The sequence below is a fragment of the Anolis sagrei genome, chromosome 4, assembly GCF_037176765.1.
Source record: "Anolis sagrei isolate rAnoSag1 chromosome 4, rAnoSag1.mat, whole genome shotgun sequence".
Lineage (NCBI taxonomy): Eukaryota > Metazoa > Chordata > Lepidosauria > Squamata > Dactyloidae > Anolis > Anolis sagrei.
In genome coordinates, this window is record NC_090024.1 from 78,904,507 (window position 1) to 78,928,230 (window position 23,724).

Here is a 23,724-nt window from a genome sequence, read left to right on the forward strand (position 1 = left end):
GAGCACTTATGTAGACAAGGCTAACACAGCAGCAGTATAAGAAACCTGATACACAGCTTAACCAGAAGCTAAACAAGGACTTTTCCCCCTGGAAAGGAAACCACGGTGTTCCCATGGGAACACTAGATTGCCATCTCTTGCATTGCTTTGCTGAGTCAAGTGCTGAGAAACTACTTTTATCAGCCCATCCCTGGGGGAGATAGGGAAAAAAATCAATGGATCCACTTCATTGTGACCACTGTCCCAGAATCCAGCCAGTTTGTGGGCTGCCTGTGTAGGCACTCCAAAGCAAACAGGATCTCTTAAATCCACATCCTAAACAGGATTGACAGTAAAAGTAGTCAGAGTGGCACTACCGCTGAAAGGTCAGGTCTGGAAATGCTTTTGGACTCATGGCTATGAGGGGATACTCAGGTGACAGCAGAAGTCACAAATACTGTTCCTCAGTTCAAGATGGTTTGTGCATAGTAGCCAGAGCTAGCTTCACGTATCTAAGCAAGTCTAAACTAAACTAATAATATGTGCTATACACATTAGTGATATCATATGTAGGATGTCTTTGATGAATATGTAGCCTGAGGATTGGGATATGAAATTGTACTAAATAAAATGAAGTAAAATAAAAACCGAACAGCAAATTGAAATTTCTAGACAAGGCTGAACACTATGAAAGAAATCAAATGCATTGAGCTGATTACCTGTAATTTTGTATCCATAAGCAGCCAGCTGTCCAGCCATATATTCTCCATCTGAGCTATTATGAGAACATCCCCATGTGCGTATCCAAATTTTCTGTACACCTGGAATAATGCTGTCAGATAAAGAGATACAAGAATGTCAATTTCATCCCATAAGAAACATTTGTCCATAGAAGGTTACAGTAACTATCAAGCTGTGAAAGTTCATAAATACCTTTGAGTAAGAAATTGTAGCAACATAATATTTGTTGAGCATTTGTATATACTATTAAAATAAAATATGATAAGCCCTGTAGCAGCATTTAAATATATTAGAAAAAAATATTAGAGAAAAGAGAGCAGACGTGAGAGGACTTAAATTCTTTAGATTTTAAATAGATTTCAAACCTGTTCTGAGTTTACCTGCATTTACTTTGGCTTGGCAACATCTTTTAAAAGATAACACATACCTGTCACTTGGGGGATCATCATCCACTTCTACATTTTTTTGTGAATGGCGTTTTCGCACATTAGGAAGAATGCTCTGTCTTGCAAATTGCCGGTCAAGTGGCTTTGGATCATGGGCTGACACAATATCTTCAATGTCTTCAAGGAGAGAATTGCAGACTGCAGACATCTTCTACAAAAAAAGGATGTACAATATTGGAACAAAAAATACAAAACCATTCAATTGTAAATGCTTCTACATTTTAATTGTTAACCAACTGGAGAATATAAAGGTATTACTAATCAACAGACAAAAACAATAATCCATAACCAAGCATGGAAAATTGCTCATTTTTTTAAAAAAAATAAAGAAGCATATGCTCTGTGAATTCACTCTAATAATTATGGCATTGTGAGACCACAACCTCTGAGTATGCCTGCCATAGATGAAGGTGAAATGTGAGGAGAGAATGCTTCTAGAACATGGCCATACAGCCCAAAAAACCTACAACAACCCAGTAATTCCAGCCGTGAAAGCCTTCGACAATACAATTAAAGACCAATTAAAATACTCAGTAAAAATTAAGAAACAATGGCTGGGTTTCCTGCAATGTAGTTACAGGTTGACAACGTAAGAGTTACAAAACTGTTACTGGACTAAATTCAGACACTTCACTTATTCACAATCAGGGATTATTACCACAATTGTAAATACCCACCAAGCCCAATCTTAAACTCATGGGAGCTGCTCCAAGTGAAAAAGATCTGTAGTGTGGGCACATGAGGTGTTTCAGAACGACACAGGGAACCCCATCCTCTTCCTGGTACAACAAGTAGAAGAAGCTTCTGTTCATTATCCGTTGGCTCAGGGGTGGAAGAGGGCTTGTTACATCCCAGTTCAAGCAAGGGGAGGGGGTAGATAGCTCCTTGTGTGATACTGTTTATTGTTTATTATGTGATTTATATTAATTTACTTATTGTTTTTGTTTATTGCTTTTGTTTATTGATGTACTGTTGGGCTTGGCCTCATGTAAGCCGCTCCGAGTCCCTTGGGGAGATGGTGGTGGGGTATAAATAAAGTTTTATTATTCTTTATTATCATTCTGAAGCATTCCACTCACCACCTTTAAGGATATGATTCATGGGAAACAGCCCTTGCATTTGTGGCCAAAGAGGCTGAATCTACAAGACAGTATTCAAGTTACGCACAAGATGGGTTCTGTAGGTTTGTTTTAAGTTGAATTTGTATGTCAGTTGGAGCAGGTACATTTTTAAATGTAACTCCTGAGATAGATAGATAGATAGATAGATAGAAAGATAGGTCAGCCCTGGCTATCACAAGAAAGGGTTAACACCCCTGTGGTATTCGTTTTCCTTTTTGTGTCCCTGTTCAGAAGATTTCAACTCACTTTCAATCTCTGGGATAATTGGATTTTGAAAAATGTGGCTTGTTGTGGAAACAAGGATGGGTGAAAAGGCTTCAATGGAGACCCCTTTTCCCCATGACAGTAACTTTTTCAGGAGCGAATTTCCCTTCAGAGTAGTAGTTATTTCACTTCCTGCTGTCTCTCGACCCCGCCCCCTTCTTAACGATGAGTTGTTTATAAGTTGGATGTTTATAACTTGAGCACTGCCTGTACTCTGCCATATAACCCTGTACCTGCTTTGAACTGGATTACACGAAGACTGTCATATAATCTAGTTGAAAGCAAATAATCTAGAAACAGAAACTGGATTATATGGCAGTGTGGATCTAACCGGAGTGACGATTTTTCACCCCAATGAGATTTGGAAAAGCTATGGCACAACCACCATATCGATACAAGTAAGTATTCTTTGCCTTAAAACCCCTATGGAACTCATGGGGTAGCCATAAACTGACAGGTGACTTACTACTTCATCACACTGGAGAGAAAAAATCCACTTTAAATCCGGTTTCTGCCTCCTGCAGAATTCTGGGGTTTGTAGTTTAGTGAAGCTGTTAAAGGCTCCTCCTTAAACTACAAACCCATGAATTCTACAGGAGGCAGAAACCGGATTTTGAGTGGATTTTTTCTCTAGTGTGATGAAGTAAGGCCCATATCGGCCCACACAGCAGCAAGCAAAGAAAGTATTTTTTTGCCACACGGCGAAGGCCCCACCCTCAGGAATGGGGGACAGGACGGCCCTCCACGCATAGCTGAACTACAACTCCCAGCACTCCTCACCGACGGCTTTCCCAGCTGGGAATGATGGGAGTTGCAGTCCATCTGGAGACCTGCGCCCTTCCCCAGCCACCCAAAGGGCGACCCACCGCCAAAGGCCACCCGTTTGGCTCCCCCCGCTCTCGCAGCCCCAAAGAGGAAAAAGAAACAACGCCTTTCGGAAGGAGAGCAGCTGCACGAATGACAACACTCACCTGCAAAACCCAAGCGCGGTCTTTACTTCCACATGGGCGACGCCATGATGAAGCCACGCCCCCTATTGCGTCGGAAACACGGACGGCACGGCAGAAGGGACAAAATTAGTCGCTTTCGGATTCGCGAAACGAGGAGAAGCGCTCCTTTTCAGAGGATGGAAAGGGGTCAAAAGAGGTGACACTCCTCTTCTTGGAAACTTTCTGGAGCTGAAGAAAGACTATCCACGGACATGGATTTTACTTTTTAGTACTTCCCTGTCCTATCTGTAGCGTTTAATAATAATACATCATTATTATTATTATTATTATTATTTTACTGACACAAGAACACAGTAAGTCACAGCAAACGAGATATATATATATACTGGATTTCATATCACAAAATCACGAGTTGAACACTTCCCAAGCATCTAGGACTGTGATGTACTTTCGAATGATGCGCTCAGATCCAAGTAAGGTGGCCTTTTGCAGTTGACAGATCGTGGTTTTGTCAATGTTTCAATTGTTTCAAAATGCCAGCTGAGGTCGGCACCCAGTGTGCCCATTACCACTGGGACCACCTGGACTGGTTTATGTCAGAGCCTTTGCAGTTCAATCTTGAGGTCTTGATAACAGCTGAGTTTTTCCTGTTGCTTTTCCTCAATGTGACTGTCACCCGGTATGGCAACATCAATAATCCAAACCTTTTTCTTTTCCACAATTGTGATGTCTGGCATATTGTGTTCCAAAACGTTGTCAGTCTGGATCCCAAAGTCCCACAGTATTTTTGCATGTTCATTTTCTACTACCTTTGCAGGTCTATGATCCCACCAGTTCTTTACTACTGGTAGGTGGTTATTATAAAAAAACAAACAAACAGAAAATACACTTATTAGCATGCCTGACAGGGGTGCACCAATAGTGTAGAATGAATGCAGTTGGACACCACTTTAGCTGCCATGGATCAGTACTATGGAATAATACAAATTGCAGTTTGGTGAGCCACCGGTACTCTTTGGCAGAGAAGGATAAAGACTTTAAAAAACTACAGTCCCCATTATTTCCATAGCATTGAGTCATGGCAATTAAAGTGGTGTCAAACTGCCCTACTTCTACAATGTAGACAGAATCATAGGGTTGGAAGAGACCTCGCGGGCCATCCAGTCCAACCCCCTGCCAAGAAACAGGGAAATCGCATTCAAAGCACAAAGATCAACAAAGTGGGGGGGGGGGGGGGGGAGAGGGAGATTGAGAGAGAGAGAGCTGAAAATAATTTGAAGGATTGGAAATGGGAGAAGAGAGTTCCCCAGGACAATTTTACAAGGAAGTGTGTGCAGCATTAACAGGATCAGTGCAGGTCCAATAGACAGGGATGATGCCAGATTTTTTTTCAACTGTGTAGACAGTCTTTTCTCTAATCAATCTAGAATTAATTTTTCTCTCATCTATTATTGCAGTAACAGCATAGCAATAATAGAGCAGAGCTACAGCTCCAGTTGTCATTTCTATTCTGAAGCTCCACTTTCATGTCAAGCTCCACACAACACTCCCAATTTTCACTAGGGCTCTTCCATACTTCTCTACCCGTTTTCAGGAGCTGGGATATAACAGATTACATATCTGATTTGATTCAATGTTTATGCTGCAAGAACTGAAGTAGGAAAGAGTCGTTTAGTTGTTTGAGCTTTGAACTATGACTGGAGGAAACCCATGGGCGAGTCAAACTCTCCCAGTCTCAGAGGAAGACAATGGTAAACTACCTGTGAATCAAGTCAAGAATAAAAATCAGTGATTTTTATTACTCTGCCAGGGCTGCTGGATTTAGATGGGGGAAAGGACTAAATCAATAGCAATAACCAGGGTTCATTCCTAGCTCAGTAATTTCAGCCTTTGCATCAACCATATGCTGCAGGACTAACTCCTGAATGAAACCCTGGAGAGTTACTGCCATTCCCTTGTGGGAGTAGCAGGTTAGATAGACCATAAGGCAGCTTATCCTCATATAGTTCCAATAGTTATTATAATATGCGTTATAGCCCATTACTTCTTAAACTTGGGTCCCAACCCCAAATGGTGTCCCCTGAGCTCAATGCTGGGGTCCCAAATCTGGCAAGAGTAAACTTTTCTGAATGTCACCTAGTGGTTGTTTTAGACCAGGGGTCCTCAAACTTTTTAAACAGAGGGCCAGGTCACAGTCCCTCAAACTGTTGGAGGGCCAGATTATAATTTGGGGGGGGGGGGGACACATGAATTCCTATGCACACTGCACATATCTTATTGTAGTGCAAAAAACCACTTTAAAACAATACAATACTTAAAATGAGGAACACTTTAAACTAATATAAACTTATTAGTATTTCAATGGGAAGTGTGGGCCTGCTTTTGGCTGATGACATAGGATTGCTGTTGTGTGCTTTCAAGTAGTTTCAGACTTAGGTTGACCCTGACTGAGGCCAGGTAAATGACCTTGGGGGCCATATCCACTCCCCGGGCCTTAGTTTGAGGACCCCTGTTTTAGACAATAGTTTCCAACCTTTTTTTGACCAGGGAGTACTCTGCAACACTAGTACCAAAAGGCCTGTGAATCAGTTTTTGGTCAACTCTAGATTTGATTTGGTTATTTGGGGTGCTGATTCAAAAACCTGCATTGGATAGACCACATCAGCTCTAGTTTCTTATACAGACAATATGCCATCCAGTAGTCGCCATCTGCTCACCCACAGATAACCATATTTAATAATCTACAGCTGGTGTCATCTATCCAAGGGGGCCGGGATGGCCAGTGACAGGGAAGTAGAGGCAAGCCCTAGGGCTGAGAACGGCGGTCAACAAATGCAGTAAATGCAAAAGGAGCGGAAATAAAATAAATAAATAAGGAGGAAGGAGGCTTGCGGACCAGATTTTAGTCCTCATGGCCCACTGGTGGTCTGTGGCCCACAGGTAAGGAACCACTGTTTTAGACATTTACATGAATCTGTCGTGTAGTGTTTGCAGTGGCATCTGTAGAAGATGTTTCAGCTGAACTTCATAAAATGGAAAATAAGTCTGTTAAGCAAGTCTTGCAAATGCTGATTTATTATCAGTAAATGTTTGGTTTTTATACCTATTTCATATACTTGGGATTACATAAACATTTCTAGGGCTGAAAAGGATTGTGAGTGGAGAAGTTTAAGAAGCCCTGGTACAGCGAAGTACATTTTACTATCTGTATAATCAAGTGGAATGAATGGTAAGCTTAAGTACAATATGCCGCTACATTTAAAACCATCCCATTTATCAAACTGCTAAGAAAACACAGGCAGCCTAGTCACTTTGCAACATTTTGCTTGCTGCCCCTGCAAATGCCATTTTTGGTGAAAAATGCATTTAAAATTCAATGATTTCCTGATATAAAGCTTTATTTAATACCATAAAAATGGTGAGTTACATACATTGGAAGAGGCAAGGTCACTGCTTGAGAACAGGTCCATCTATACAAATGCAAAGCTGTTCTTGGGCTTTATTTGTTTTTTGTTTTTTTACATTATTTTACAGATTTGTAGAACTAGCTTACTCAAGGTTAGTATTTTGCCCAGAAATTGACGTAAGTAATTTGTACAAAATGGTGTATAACATTTTTCCCTTTCATTTCATTCTTCCTACAGCGGTGCCCTTCATATTGTAAAAGCATTCATGTTCACACAAACCTTTTAATTTCCTCCACAAGACAAACTTTAAATACTGTATTTTTTATTATTTACAGACCCACGTTATTTTTTTTCTTCAAGAAATTACAAACCAGCTATAAAATTCTGGCAGGTTTTATAAATTCATTCCTATTGTACAAAATTGTTAGATGACTAAAATATCAGAACACACAACTTAAATATCCAATGAACTATGCACATGTTTGTACATATATAAAAAACACACTTAACACTGTTTAACAGTTCTTAATGTGTTGCTCTTTTTACACAATTATATTCCAAGACTCAATCATACAGCTTTCATACTTTTACTCAGCTATTTCATGTGTGTCTATAGCAGCATCTCAGAGGTACCAGAAAACCTGCAAACATATTTATATATAAAACACAAACATTTTAGTATTTTATTAAGTATCAGATAGAAAAAAAAGCTAATGCAAACTGTTTGGGTTATTCAACCTATTAACCTAAAATGGCAACATTTTACACAACTCCGGGTGCAAATTCTATTCATGTCAGAACATACACTATACCAGTAAAAGAGTTATAAATTATTATTCAATAAAGTGGGTATTAAAAGGTGTATTATTTACACTTTGGGTGAAGTGTCGGCTTTGTATCAGCTCCCAAAACTGGAAGCAGAGGCAATTAACCCACTAAAACAAACACAGAGTTTTGAAAAGTGAAGCATGCCATAAATATCCTTTTGCAGAAAAAGCCCACAGTGCAATTCTTGTAGGCACTTTAAAACCGCCCAACTTTGTACCGCAAACTTTCTCTACCAGTCTTATTGCACACTGCAGATAGTTAAACTGAATGGTGCATCTTTGTTTACATTTTAAAAAAAAAATGACACCCTCACATCTACTTCTTTGAAACTTCCAGTTTTTTAAAATAGACAAAATGGTCACCCTGATCTATCTAGTGGTTAATATGCATTTGGAAGTCCCACACAAGTATTTCAACAGGATGGACAGCAGGATGCATGTCACAAGCTCCATCCAAAATAGGGGGCTGTGGATGAATAGCTCTTTGGGGAAAGATAAGTGAAATCCTACCAAACGACTGTTCTGTTGGAGGGGAAGGGGTCTACATAAAATCTATACCCTGCCTAATTTCCCTTCCCTGCCAAATAGAAGTAACACAGGATTTCAGTTCTCCAAATAGTTACAAAAACACATACTTGGCTGCTCCAAATACCCAATGGTATACTGGAACCATCATCTCTATGTTTCATCTAGGACTGTAAGACATTTAAAGTGTATTTTACAAGAAAAAATGATTTGAGGAAATTAATTCCCTCAAAGGTAAGTACCTTAGCTCGAAAAATGGAGCTTTGAGAAGAATTCAGACATTCCCAGAAAACTTTGGAAGAAGTTCCTTTTTTTGTATTTTGCACACACTTCTTTTCAATTACTATTACTGTCAATACAAATCAAGGACTCAACAGACACACTCTCAATACAAGGCACAGTTTGAAATATTAAGGAAAAATTTCTATGTGCGACTAGAACAGTTCTTGAGCCCTTGATGAAGCTTGTAGACACAGTAAGTCAGAACAAACGACACTCCTCATTCTTTATAACCTGCCATCCAATAGTTACTGGGATTTTGGATTAAGGTAACTCTGATGAGAGTCTGCAGCTTTCTATTAATACTATTCTAGGAAATACTTCTTTACAAATATCAAGCATTCTGTATACTAATCCTGAAATGGGAAAAGGGTTAAGAGAGAAGAGGACAGTTAACATGGAATGACAACAGGCATTCTGGTTTCATTTTTTAAAAAGGAATTGTTGCAAGAAGAACAGAGAAGCAGGGAACAATCAGCTGCATAAAAATCCATCCATCAGTGCAGGCATTTTCTCAAAATCATAATCAAAGAGGTCGCTGATGCCTTCTTCTTCACCAAGGCCAAGCAAATAATCTTCATGAAGCAGAGGTGGCAATAGGCTCACAAATGGCCCTTCAAGACTTGAAGCAATTTGGTCCTCGGTCTGCTGCAAAAGGTTGGTGGTAGAAGCCAGTGGGGAGATGGTTGTTGTAGTTACTGAACAGTGAAGACTTCCTGAGTTCTCAGAAATGACATCTGTTGTGAAAAAAATGCCATTGCAATACATTAAAAAGGGGAAACAAAATATGAGAAATATTGACACAGAGAGTTTCCACATCTAACCCATGGTTCCTTCCCCCACTCTACCATCTATTTTGCAGGCAGGCAGCAAACTCTCTTCACCTCATTAAAACATACCGTTTCTCATTCCTGCTTTGCTTAGCTCAGGGAAGAAATTGGTTTTGATGCTACATTTAGGCAACAATGGTAATAAAGTTTTCCCAAGACATTAAATCCAGTCATGTCTGACTCTGAGGGGTAGTGCTCATCTCTATTTCTAAGTCGAAGAGCTGGTGTTGTCCGTAGATACCTCCAAGGTCATGTGGCCAGCATAACTGCATGGTGCGCTGTTAACTTCCTGCAGAAGCAGTACCTATTGATCTACTCACATTTGCATTTTTTCAAACTGCTAGGTTGGCAGAAGCTGGGCCTAACAGCGGAAGCTCACCCCCGCTCCTCGGATTTTAACCACCAACCTTTTTCGGTCAACAAGTTCACCAGCTCAATGGTTTAACCTGCTGCACAATGGTAGCACACAGATTTCCTGGGTGCAGGGCCTACCTCAAGGTGGCCCACTAGAAATTAAAACCAACAATGAAATCCTTCACAACAAATATATATATTATAAAAGGACACTAAGCTACAGTGTAATTATGTATCATGTACTATCCCCCCTCTGCCAAGCATTGCATTAATTAAGAATGCGGAATACAACTTGTTAATGACCAACAGGCCGATCCAGAACAGGCAATGTGAAGGGAAGAGATAAAGATTGCATTTTTGGATAACTTTCAGAATCAGGCAATAAAGTTGGCAGTAAATAATTCTGAGAATATTAGTCTAAAAAGTAAATTTCCAAGCTCTTCAGAAATAAGTTAAGCAAAAATCAACATTCAAATGAGATGGGGAAGCCTGTTTTTTAAACTGCTCCCTTTTCTTTATTCAAGAGGCCAAGGCAAGAAAGAGGTTGGCTAACTGAAATACTGCACCCATATAGTATCCTATCTTCCAGTTATGGTGCTGCCAGGATAGTCCCAAGAGCTTGTCTTGACCCTAGCCTTTTCTTTGAGAAAATCAGAGGGACGGTGGTTGTGAATAAAAAAAAGCAGCCCAGGCTGTTGTTGAAAGAAGAACCCAAGTTGGCATTCACTCCAAAATGAAAGAAGAACCCGAGTTGGAGCAAATGCCAACACAGGCTCTTCTTTCAACAACAGCCTGTGGTGGATGCTCCTTTAGAGGCTTTTAAACAGAGGCTGGATGGCCATCTGTAGGGGGTGCTTTGAATGCGATTTTCCTGTTTCTTGGCAGAATGGGGTTGAACTGGAGACCCATGAGGTCTCTTCTAACTCTATGATGCTAACAACCTGGGCCTGTCTTTTTTTATTCACAACTGCCATCCTTTGGTTTCCCTCCATTTTGGAATATTTGCTGTAATAATGAGGAGTTTCCATAAAGCTGTGGAATAGGCAGAATGCATGAAAGTGGGTGGGCTTTTGTTTCTTCACATTCCCTGATATGGTATCCTCATTCAATTATACATGATGATTCAAAATTCAATTGTGCTTTCATTGGAAACTCAAAAAATGTTACTAAAAGTTACCTTTGGAAAGGTTTCTTGAGATGTTTCCATTGTGGTCTTGCTCTTGCGTTTTAATTGGACTGGGATAATCCGTTTCCTCTGGACACAAGTAAACTTCAATAGGACCTTGAGTACTAGATAAATGGATCAGCTTATTCTAGAAAAATAAAATCTTGGTTTTTAAACATTTCAACACAGAGCAAGAGATGTACCTAGTGGAGATTAATGACCCACTTTTCATCAAGAAGAATGCATTATCAGGACTATTTCCGTGTTGAGGTGTAACACATTTCGAGATTCTGCACTAAATTTCTATGGAGAAACTTTTACCAGTAACTAAATTATACATGTTTTGCTGTAAAGGTAAAGATTTTCTCTTGACATTGAATCTAGTCGTGTTCAACTCATCTCAATTTCCAAGTTCAAGAGCCGGCGTTGTCCATAGACGCCTTCAAGGTCATGTGGCCACCATAACTGCATGGAGTGCTGTTACTTTTCCGTAGAAGCAGTACCTATTGATCTGCTCATATTTGCATGTTTTTGAACTGCTAGGTTGGTAGAAGGTGGGGCTAACAGCAAGATTCGAACCACCAACCTTTTAGTCAGCAAGTTCAGCAGCTTAGCGGTTTAACCCACTGCACCACCGGGGGCTCCATGTTTTGCTGTAGAAATAAGCATACCCAATTTCTGCTTACCCTTTCTCCATCTGTTTACCTCTAACAGAACATAGTTATACATAGGAGATAGCTATCATCCTTATTTATTTGTTACATAAACAATTCAACCAACATCTGTGCACAACATATATGATCTTTGTAGACATTAATCTGCCTTTCAAAACTATACTTGAAGATGATGAACAATGATATGCAACTAGGCATTTCACTCTTGATAACCAATCTGATAAAGAGCCATGTGTATGATAAAAGTTCCCAAACTATTTGAAAGTGCAGCCAAACACACTACTTTTAGTAATAATAAGCACAGAATGCCTGTCTATATTGACATGGAGGGCATGCACTGAATAGGCATGGCAGTCCTAACCCAGAGAGGAAGTAAACAATCAGAGGCTGAGAAGAAAAGTATGATGGTTTGCAGAAGGGAAATTCAGCGGGCATTGCTGGGCTGGTAATGAAAGGTTCTCTTTGGCATCTTTCTAGGGGTTGAAGTGCTGGACCAAGGCTATGGAGAGTTAAGGTTTAAATCTCTACTCAAGTCATGTGGAATACTGGATCTTTTGGATTAGCCACCATCTCTGCGCTTAACCACATGCCAAGACACAGAAGAAGAACAATGAGCTCCACAAAAGGACTGCAGCACATAAAAGAATAAATAATGTTGCTGATGCTCAGTTCCCAGTGTCACCAAACATCCAGGAAGCCATTGTCCTTTTACGCTGAACCTGACATGAATGAAGAAGCTGAAAATAAACCCTAAAAAGATGGAGATCGTGTTGGCAAGAAGAACGTCTTGGTGAGCGACTGGGATTCAAGCTTCTCCAGAAAAATCAGGTTTGCAGTCTGTGAGTACTCGACATCCCTGGACTCACAGGTTGCATAAGTGGCAATGAGGTCCGGTCAGCATGGAACACAAGCTATTAATTTTATGAGTTGACGTGATCTGACAATAGTCATCCATACAAGAGTTTATCACCAATTTCCTATTGCAATGTGTTTTACATGTAGCTACCGCTGAAGAACGTCCTATCACTTATGTTGGTGAAATCTGTGGCAACTAAACTGCATCTGGTGTACAGTATGAGGAACATATTACTCTGAAACTCAGAGCCATACCCTAGCTACTAATAGCATTCCGGGCCCAAGATGGAATATGTGATCATTTATGAAAGAAAATTACAGGAAACATGCTTTCTAAAGAATGAAAAGATTTTTCAGATTTTCTTGTCATTTATTCTTGTGTGTCTTCAAGTCATTTCTGAGGAAAACCTATCTTGCATTTTTCAAGGCTAGATTGTTGAAATGGGAGTTCACCTTTACCTTCTGAGGCTAAGGCAGCATGACTTGCCCAAGGTCATTCAATAAGTTTCAGTGTCTGGGTGCAGATTTATTTATTTATTTACCGTATTTATATACCGCCCTTCTCAGCCCGAAGGTGACTCAAGGCAGTTTTGAACCCTGATCTCCAGATTTGTAGCCATTTAAAGAAGTTATTCCATTCAACAAAACATATACATGCAATTTGTCAAAAACTGGTAAATTTTAAATATTAGCTTAGTGTTGACCATACAGCTTAATGAAGAAAACCATACTATTTATGCTACTCAAGAATGATATTTTTACCTCTAATGGATCAGGCACTTCAAGTTTTGTTTCTGGAGGAGCTTTCACAAGTATTACAGTTTGGTCTTTAAGGCTGCCAATTTCTCGAATATCTTCATATCTAATGTATGCTAATGTAATCTATGTTAAAGAACTGTTTAGTAACAGCACTTCAGACAAGAGAATGAACATTAAAAAAATAAAACACACCCCATGAGGCTCCCCTTTATAGTTCTATCCCTACTTGGCTAGTAGAATAGAAATATAAAATAAAAGAAAGCATCTCCTACCAAAATAAATCGATACTAATGCAAATTAATCTTACACTGAGCAGGAATAATTTGCAGAACTTGCTCAGCGATATTTCCCATTTGTTGATTACGAAAAATGTGTTCTTTTTCTATCTTGTATCAACAAATAAATCTTTCATTAACTGCAGAAACCCAGAAAGAGTGTTAGAGATGTGAGTTACATTGTTTAGCAAGATATTTACTGTTTCCATGAAAGCCATATTAGAATGCAGTAAAAATAAGGGATTTACACATTCTGACAGATAGATTTGCAATTAAAAAAACCTTTATTTATATTCCACCCTATCTCCCTGGGGGGACTCAGGGCGGATTTATACTATTAAAAGATAACAGTAATTATAAAGAGTCAGATTTCTCCAAGGAGTTAAGTCTTATGTGCATTAAAAGGATATCTCCGATTCTCAGAATCTTCTTTTAGTAGCTTGAGGTCATGGGAACAGCTTTGTATCAACTCGTCCAATTTCTTCTCCTCCTGGTTGAGTTCTGCTACCTCCTTAGACAAGCCTTGACAGTGTGCCAATGTGCCCCCAAAATCAGATAAACTGCAGCCCCTACAAACAAATGTATTGAGAATTCAGAGAGATTTCTGCAGCTCAACAGGTTCAACAAAAAAGTTTCTATTAAGACTTCACCTGTCTATTTATTTCAAACCTTTGTCTCAAAGATCTCTAGCAAGCCACATTACCTTTCTGTATCAAAAGTTTGAATAAACATTTTTTAAAAGCAAATACATTTCCCTTACTTGTGCACAGAAAGGTTTCTAGCAGCTGTCCCTCATTTTCTGACTTTTCTTTTTGAAAGAATGATCTTCCCAATTCAAGGTTAAACATTCATTAAGGAGCTTTTCAGTTGAAATTTTCGGTTGAGTAGTGACACAGTACACAAAAAATGTTCCTCTTATTTCCATTTTGCTCTTTAAATTTTAATTTCTGCATATTTTAAGGATTTGAAGGAAAGAGTTTATTTTTCTGAATTTCTACAGAGTCCTTCTCCACTAAGATAAAATTCCACATTAAGAAAAGCATGTCCTTCCTTCTTAACGTAATTATTTTGCACCAAGTTTATTACAAATAGTATCTGACCAATATAGCAAAGCAGTATCCATACAGTTCCCTAGAACTCCCTTACTAAAGAAAGCTGGGCTGAACCATTCTCTACAAACAAATATTATTCAGGCAAATCTTTGTCACTTGCTTAAGGGAGTGGCTTTTTAACAGTTCTTTCTCTTAAACTGCATGCTTTTAAACACTCTTCTAGTTATTATAAACTATTAATTTAATCTAGTTAACTTTTAATGATTAATTTAATTCTATTTTAATCTTTGGTCTTGTTTTGTTTTTAATTAAATATTTTTATTGAATATTGTGAAAGAAAAATGAGAACCAATAAATAAAAAGCACGAAAGTTCGTAACTGTCAGGGTACTATGATTTCCTTGTTGATATTTCCATTAGAATTGCCTTTTTGGATCAGAGAAAATCAAACCTATTTGAGATACTGTGCTTAAGAGCATGAACTATGGAGGACTCCCTAGTTAAACCAAAATACTGAACAATAAAGCAGGGTCAAATAGGTCATTTTGCTGACTGAAGTGTTTGCATCAGCAGAATCAGAAAGATAGTGATTTCCCACCCCTTGCAACCCTCCCACCCATGAACTCTGGCATTTTTTTCTGAAGCTTTTTACTCAAGAATAGCCATTGTAAAGACATCAAACATTTGTCCAACTAATGGTTTTAAAATATTGTTGTTTCAGATGCCAGATTTGTGTCCCTATATTCTGCTGCATAGACACTGAGTCCTTGTTCTACAACAAATGCAACAAGCCACATGCTGGAAAATTACAGCATTAGAAGATAAGCAGGTACATGAACCTGTGGATGACATTACTGAATTCTACATCAAAGTTGCCAAAGTAGAAATGCTGACATAATTCACATATCCAGTCACAGATCCCATGGCAATATTAATAAAAGGAACACTTCAGCTTTAGAGGGCACTATTTTTAAATGCAAGAATTCAACAAGAAGTTCAAGATAATGTATCAGATCATTTATAGACGTATGTTTGTGTCACTTCTCAATAACTATAGTAATAATGTTACTGGAGCAGCCACAATAAGACCATGTTCATTATTACATGCTTTTGGATTTCAATTTTCTCTGATCCCACTAATTACAAGATCACGTCAACCAGTCCACATTCCCAAGTATGTTTGAAACAATATCCCAAAAAGAGGCAACACTTTAGCTCATGAAAACTTATCATCAAAAATATGAAGGTGACATTTGAAGGCATGAAATACTCCCATATGCAACAGGTATACAGGACTGTGATACTTACATCCATTGAATGTTGTTTTTGGATTTTTTCTTAATGAGATGGATGCCTTCCAGGACATTGGTGATATCATAAATCCTTCTTTTTTGTACCTTAAGGACGTCGGCTGCTTTATTCAAATCTACAACACCATCTGGAGACTGGCTCAGAAGCTGAACAAACCTCTTTGTAAGGAGACCAAGAGATGTATCATATCGTGTCTTTTCTGAAGGAGACTTGGGAGCTGGAAGGAAAAAAAAAGATTACATCACGACAGCTCTAAAATTGGAACAGTGTTTCATTTAAACAATCAATACAATGACCAGGTTCACACACAACTGTAAGCCAGTTTATGGCTTCTTCTTGTGTCTGAACCTATAACTACACAACATGGATACTCCTGTGGCATGTTTAAAAAAAATGTCCCTTTTCAGAACACACTGATTGTTACGAAGAACTTTGATCTCTTTTTCTGCATGTATCATCTAGAGCAGTGGATCTCAACCTGTGGGTCCCTAGGTGTTTTGGCCTACAACTCCCAGAAATCCCAGCCAGTTTATCACCTGTTAGGATTTCTGGAAGTTGAAGCCCAAAACGTCTTGGGACACACAGGTTGAGAACCACTGATCTGGAGTCTTTCTTGCTCAGGTACACTCAGTCACATGCATGGCAGATCAAACATGCATTAAAATAACATAAAATAATATAAAGGGCTTAGGTGGTGTTAAAAACATGCTCTGACAGGTGGAACACAAGAAGAGGGCCACTTCAGCAGACCTTAAACCTCTGGCAAGTGCACATATAGAGACTTGAAATAATGGCTGTATAATTGCTTATAAAAGCTCATAAAATGTCATAAATTCTTCTTTTAGAACAGTAGGTTCCAACCTTTGGTCGTCTACCTAGAAGTTTTATACTTCAACTCTCAGAAATCCCAACCAATTTACCAGCTGTTAGGAGTTGTGGGAGTTAAAGTCCAAAACACTCGGAGAATCAAAGATTGGGAACTACTGTTTCAGAACAACAGTCATTAATTATAACCACTGAACAACTGCTCTTTTATCATTCAGCATAACAATTCCTACAGTAAGACACTGAAAAACGCAGCATTACTGTGTGGTGCTATAAAATCTATTTTACTGGGCCAATCGTTCTTTCAACCTTTCAAAAAAACTGTGTGGGGTCCTATTGTTGCAGAATTAGAAAATGTGAGCAGGATTATAAATCTAAGTTCAGCAAGCAACCCAAGCCTGTCCCCCTGAGGATGCCAGCTAGCTCCTTCAGCACAGATTTCCATCCGTGTCTTTGTTTACCAACCAGAAACGTTAATAATAATAATAATAATTTTTTTTATACCCCGCCACCATCTCCCCAGTGGGGAGACTCGGAGCAGCTTACATGGGTCCAAGCCCGGACAACATATTACAGCAAGATAAAACCAAAAACATAAACAACAGGCAACATCATCAAAATTACATAAGGAAAAGGGAAAAAAACATTCCAATAAACACAGTCACAATAACAGTGGGCGGGCCATATGTACAGGATAAAACAATTAAAAGACTCTGATGAGATAAAAATAGGAGTGGGTTATTTGCAGGGGGCTCATAAAAACAAACAGAGTTGTGAAACTAAACTTGGGGGGCGTGTACGCCAGTGGCAGAAGCGTTGAGGGGAGCAATAATATCATGTTGTGCACCTACTCGCTAAAGGTGCAGCGGAAAAGCCAGGTTTTAAGATTCTTTTTTGAAGCTGAATTATACATAACAGACAATTTAAATTCAGTATGAGTAGAATATCAAATGTTTGGCACAAATAGGAATTCTTACAGATTACCACAGAGTCCTCAAAATAGTGGTTATACTATTTCATTACAGTAAACCAATGATTCAGTGTACTGAGACTCATTTCACTTATTTTCACAGACATAGGATAACAGAGAAATTGTGGTGTGAGATGCGATGTCATAATTTTGATTGAAAAGAGTTCAACGGAAAATAACTACGAAATGTACTTCAGTCCTTTGCATGGGGTTATTTTTCCCTTTCTTTTATCGGAGACTCAAAATATTGGGACCTCCACCACACTTTTTTCACATAAATAATCAAAGATTCCTTACTTCTTGGACTATCTGGACTTCTAGTTGCAGCTCTTCCTTTCCCCTTTGGTGTCCTTAATCCTTCGGTGAGAAACTGCTGTCCACTCTCTCCTAGTTCCAGCCTTCGCTTTGCCTGTCAAAAGAAGAAAGTTCTTGTAAAGAATGAAATCAAAGGGTTGCCATGAGTTTTCCAGGCTGTATGGCCATTTTCCAGAAGCATTATCTCCTGACGTTTCACCCACATCTATGGCACGCATCCTCAGAGGTCGTGAGGATGCCTGCCATAGATGTGGGTGAAATGTCAGGAGATAATGCTTCTGGAACATGGCCATATAGACCGGAAAACTCAAGCAACCCAGTGATTCCAACCATGAAAGCCTTTGACAACTCAATGAAATCAAGCTTGCAAGAATAAGTTTAGCTTCAGGGAGGGGGGAGGGGGGGACCCTAGCAATCAGTATGGCCTGGTCAAAACTAAGAAAATGAACTTTCCCCAACATCCTCAACATCTGTTGCCATTTTTCTTATTTTAAGCAAAAAAAAAAAAAAGCTAACCATTATCATATCTATGTACCCCAATGGATAGGAAACACTTGAAGTATTTGAAAATGGAACCCTGAGTACTCCTGTGTGCCTGTGTGAATTGGGTTATGCAAATGTGAGCCTAAGGTCATAGTTTGGCACCCAACCTAGGATATGTTCACAAATGATAACCAACTTCCTCATTATGTAGTTCAACTTTCCATACAAGTCATCATCCTATACTATGGGAGCATTACTATTTTTTCCTTTCTCAGTACAATGTTAAACAAACTTTGGAAGTGCCTCCCCCTTTACTGTACATTTCACCTGCCTTTTCTTTGGTCCACTAACAGAACTGAAACACATAATAACGAATAATTCTCCATTTACCCATTACAGTAAATTTTAGCTGGGTTAATCACTCAGAAACAATTATGCTTTCCTACAGATATTCAGGCTGCCTTTGCTGAATGCTCCAACCAAATATATTACTTCTCAATATGCTGAATCAGGCCTTCTCTAGCAAGATAGTTAAAACCTCTAGTGTGGCAGCTTCAGATAAAGTCTGGTGGCTATATGTGAGTACTGACATTAGCATTATTTTCAAGTCAGACCAGTGAGGTTACTTTGTTAAGCAACGTTACCAAATTAGAGAAGGGTTATCTATGTATACCACAAACAATTACAATTTTGCACTATGGTGATAAGAATAGCTGCCCAAAAAAGTCAGCTTTCACATGGCAGCCCCCTCCCTACCAAAGTAGGCCTGAATTCAAAGACAAAGCCCTATTACTCTGGAATATCAGTACGCAGAGGGATTTTATGGCCTCTTAGAGACTATCTAAGGGAACAGTTGGTAGTATAAAGGGGCATCTATACCAGGCATCCTCAAACTCTGGCCTCCAGACGTTTTGGCCTCCAACTCCCAGAAACCCTATCCAGCTTGTTCAATGGTCAGGAATTCTGGGAGTTGGAGGCCCAAACAGCTTGACAGCCATCGTTTGAGGATGCCTGATCGACACTGGAAAATTAATGCCTTTTCATACTACTTTAACTGCCATAGTTCAATACTTGGAACAGGCATGGGCAAACTTTGACCCTTCAGGTGTTTCAAATGAAGCTCAATGTCAAAATTCACTGCCATAATTGTCACAACTGATGTGCACACATACAAAGGTTCAGCATAAAAGATAAGATTTAGGATTGACTGCGTTCCCTCATTTCTGAAAACCCTATCCTAGTTATATCCTGTTTATGTGATTTATATGATTTGTATTTTATTGAGTGTTTTATTGATGTTTGTTTACTGATGTATTTTGGGCTTGGCCTCATGTAAGCCGCACCGAGTCCCTTGGGGAGATGGTAGCGGGGTACAAATAAAGATTATTATTATTATTATTATTATTATTATTATTATTATTAAGTACCCCTGGAAGCATATTGTTAATCCACTCCATTTCTTATAATGACCATAATAGATGGGTGGAACATTGACTGGAAATGTTATCCAACCTTTTCCTCTAACTTATTTTCTTTTGTCTTTGTGACCAAGAGTTTTCCTGAAAGATAGCAACCCCAATCCTGCTACTATGTTTTTTCAAAAACAAACAAACATGCAGAACATGGTTAGAGGGGGGAAACAACCCCGAGTAGAAAGCCTGCTTTGCATATAATGGTAGCATGTTCATTTTTAAGATTAGAATATTCAAGACTTCAAATAAAGCTTAATTACACAGAACAATGATAAAACTTGATGAAAATCATCTTTCTTCTGTCTTTGATGTGGCAGAGTTTCGTGGACATGGCCTAAGATCTTAAGATTTAGTTTCACAGGGCCATGTAAAAACGTCAATTTGCTGTATGACAGAGCCGATGGCATCCAGAAGGCATCAATATCTTGCATCTAAGTTAGAAGCTTTAGTATGCTAAATACTTCTGAAACAAGAACTCAATTATTGAGATATTCTCATCTGGAAATCCTTGTATGTTCTAACAGAAATCTACATGAACACTATAAACAAAACAACAACTTTGGTAAAAATTCACTAAATATCTAAATGCAAGGGCTTAAAAAGAACTGACATGTTGCTTCTTGGTTTGAGAAGAAACATAAACAATTCTAAACATGCACCATTCAGACATGATGTGGCACACATGCATTTATTTGCACCCAGGTTTACCTATGAACACCATCCCTTTAGATTATGGATTTTTCCCTTGAAACTGGGCCAACTCTTCAGCATCTTCTAATGCTTTAAAGCCAAATAAAATGTATTTGAATTGGCTGTTAAGTTTGGGATTTAGATAGTATTGTGACAGTCAAATGGAAAAGTTTCATCCTTCATACAGATACTTTTTCCAGTCTACTGAGAAAACACACATCCAGAGTCAAACCTTATGTCTGTTGCAACTTGCCCTGAGAACATATATGCAAGTTTACGAGTGACTCAGTTCTTAAAAACAGCACTGTCAGCTATGAATTGAAAATGCAAATAGGCAAGACATGTAGACAGCAGCAGGATCTTAGCAGCTACTTATTTACTTAATACTTCTTGCTCATAACAACTCAAGATGTGCAACACAAATAGCTTGCTTGAGGCAAACAAATGTTAATTTGGGTTATCATCTTGTCTCTTGCCATGGCTATTTTCCTTCCTTTTAGAAAATCGAGGCCTCAATCCAATTTTAGTTCCAACGAGAGTTAACATGTTAACTCAGCTAAAACTTGAGAAATCAAAATTTCTGAATGGATCATGGTTTCAAATATTCTTTAAAATGTGCAACTAATTTAGGCCTAGAATTTTAACTGAGTAAAGCTTCATGTTTTGTTGAGTTTCTTTCATTCCAAGCATTCAAGAAGCTAGGGTTCCTGCAATTGCTCATATTACAGGCAGTCCCAAAGTCACAAATATCTGGCTTCCAAACAACTCATACTTAAGAACGGGGGTGAGACAACAGGAAGTTGAGAGAAATCTACCCCAGGAAGAAACATTTAGTGCTGAAAGAGTTATCATGGGGGAAAGGTGTCTCCACTAAAGATTCATCACTAATTCTTGTTTCCACAACAAGCTATTTTTTTTAAAAAAAATATATCCAATTTTCACACAGAGGTGAAATTTTCTGAACAAGGGCACAGCCAACAAAACAAACACCAAAGCATGCATATACACACACACTTCCAGAAGGTTGTGTGTCTATATATATGTGTGTGTGTGTGTGTGTGTGTGTGTCTGAGCATACACGGGCACACACACACACACACTCGGGCTCCCTGGTGGTGCAGCAGGTTAAACTGCTGAGCTGCTGAACTTGCTGACCAGAAGGCTGGCAGTTCAAATCCAGAGAGCAAATGTGAATAAAGGGGCACTCCATGCAGTCATGCTGGTCACATTACCTTGGATGTGTCTACTGGTTCTTTGGCTAAAAATGGAGATGAACACCACCCCCCAGAGTTGGACACGACTAGACGTAATGTGAGGGGAAACCTTTACCTTAACCTATACACACATACACTTCAAGAGGTGTGTGTGTGTGTGTATCACTGGAGTTATACATCAAAAATGTATCTGTTCTGACTTACATACAAATTCAACTTAAGAACAAACCCACACCTATCTTGTTCGTGATTTGGGAACTGCCTGTATATCCAAATGCTGCCATGGACTAGTTATATCCAAATGTTTCTGTACCTGGTATCATTAAACTTCCATGATACTGAGTAACACATCACACTGGCAGTTTCTTACGAGCGTATCTACTTTATGTGCTCTTTAAAAATTATTAGTAGATTGTCAATAGCTTCTCCTCCACCATTTAGAATACTGTCTTCAGTTAATTCAACCACCCGCCATTTGAAAACACTGCCCCTGCCACTAAAATGCAAACCTTGATTTTGCTATTTTCTATAAGGGACACAGTTTCACTAAACTATTGTATTTTATTATGCCATTAATTTCAGTTGAGCATCCATGGCGTTTTTGATCTACAGGGGGTCCTGGAACCAAATCTCAGCAATTCCCAAGGGCCCACTGATAAACTGAACATCTCAAACAGGCATTTTAAAAAAAATCTTGCTAATGTGCTTGACACTGCAATCCTACACACGCCCACTCCGAAGTAAGTTTGATTTAGTGCATAAGACTTTCTTCCAAGTAAGAGTTTATAGGTCTGCAACTTTATTTGTTTTGGAATTTAAAATCCTAGAAGGCACACAACACATTTCATCCTTTGAGGCCATGTCACAATTCAAAGAATCACATAAATACTGGTATATCAGCAAGTTCAAGGTCTCCATCTGATAACAAGCTTCAATTTTGTTTTGCTTTGTTTTATTTGATTTTTATCCCCCAGCTTCTCACAGATTCTGGACTTCAAGATTAAGACACAGGCGCAGACAAAACATGATATGCAAAAGCATAATTAAACAATCTATAAATACACTTGGATGACAAATTAATTTAAAGGCCATCAGAAAGGGTATAGCATCAATCCAAGTTCCATTCTCAGCAGTCAGTTGGTTGCAGAAAGTCTGACTGCACAAGATCTTTGCCTGGTGATGCAAGGACAAGAGGGAAGGGAGAACGTAACCTTTCCTTGGAAGGGAATTCTACAGGCTCAAAACAGCTAGTGCCATCTACAGAGAAGGACATCCCTAGCATCCTGACCAAACTTGCATGTGAACATCACAAGAAGCGTCTTCAATTCCATCCTCCAAAATGTCAGAATCAATCTATATCTTCTATATCAAACATACATATAATAAAAGTAGAAGTTTGTTTGTATATATATATATATATATATATATATTTGTATGTGTCAAAGTTTGTTTGTGTGTGTGTGTGTGTGTGTGTGTGTGTGTGTATATATATATATATATATCTCAAACTGGCCTCCACTTTCAGAGTACTGCAACTTCCGCCAACAATGGATCTGGGCCAAACTTGGGACCCTCAATGACCAATAGAAAATACTGGAGGCGTTTGGGGAGGATTGACTCTGAATTTTGGGCGTTATAGTTCACCAATAGACAGAGACCACTCAGAACCCAGCCAATGACGGATCTGAGCCAAACTTGCCACACATGCCTAACAGGGCTAACTTTGAATACTGGATGGGTTTGATGTGGATCGCCCCTGATTTTGGGAATTGTAGTTCACATGAATCAAAGAACACTGTGAACCCAAATGACAATGGATCTGGACCAAGCTTGGCACACATAGCCAACATGGCCAACTTTGAATACTGGCGGGGTTGGGGGGGGGGGGGGGAGAGATTGATCTACAATATTGAGAATTGTAGTTCACCCGCAAACAAATAAT

The 23,724-nt window shown here is 39.0% G+C and overlaps 2 protein-coding genes across 2 annotated transcripts in view; both read right to left on the reverse strand.

Annotated features, from left to right (window-relative positions):
* The window catches only part of CDKAL1 (CDK5 regulatory subunit associated protein 1 like 1), a 284,435-nt gene extending 280,821 nt beyond the window's left edge, over positions 1-3,614 (reverse strand). Inside the window, exons 1-3 of the mRNA XM_060774897.2 lie at positions 3,523-3,614; positions 1,148-1,317; positions 699-811 (exon numbers count right to left, since the gene is read on the reverse strand). Coding sequence (XP_060630880.1) covers positions 699-811; positions 1,148-1,314 — 280 coding nt within the window. The 5' untranslated portion in view covers positions 1,315-1,317; positions 3,523-3,614. The remainder of the gene's footprint in view (positions 1-698; positions 812-1,147; positions 1,318-3,522) is intronic.
* Positions 3,615-6,881: 3,267 nt separating this feature from the next.
* The window catches only part of E2F3 (E2F transcription factor 3), a 33,256-nt gene continuing 16,413 nt past the window's right edge, over positions 6,882-23,724 (reverse strand). Inside the window, exons 2-7 of the mRNA XM_060774894.2 lie at positions 17,906-18,017; positions 15,811-16,030; positions 13,862-14,020; positions 13,180-13,294; positions 10,901-11,036; positions 6,882-9,276 (exon numbers count right to left, since the gene is read on the reverse strand). Of these exons, the coding sequence (XP_060630877.2) occupies positions 9,014-9,276; positions 10,901-11,036; positions 13,180-13,294; positions 13,862-14,020; positions 15,811-16,030; positions 17,906-18,017 (1,005 nt within the window). The 3' untranslated portion in view covers positions 6,882-9,013. The remainder of the gene's footprint in view (positions 9,277-10,900; positions 11,037-13,179; positions 13,295-13,861; positions 14,021-15,810; positions 16,031-17,905; positions 18,018-23,724) is intronic.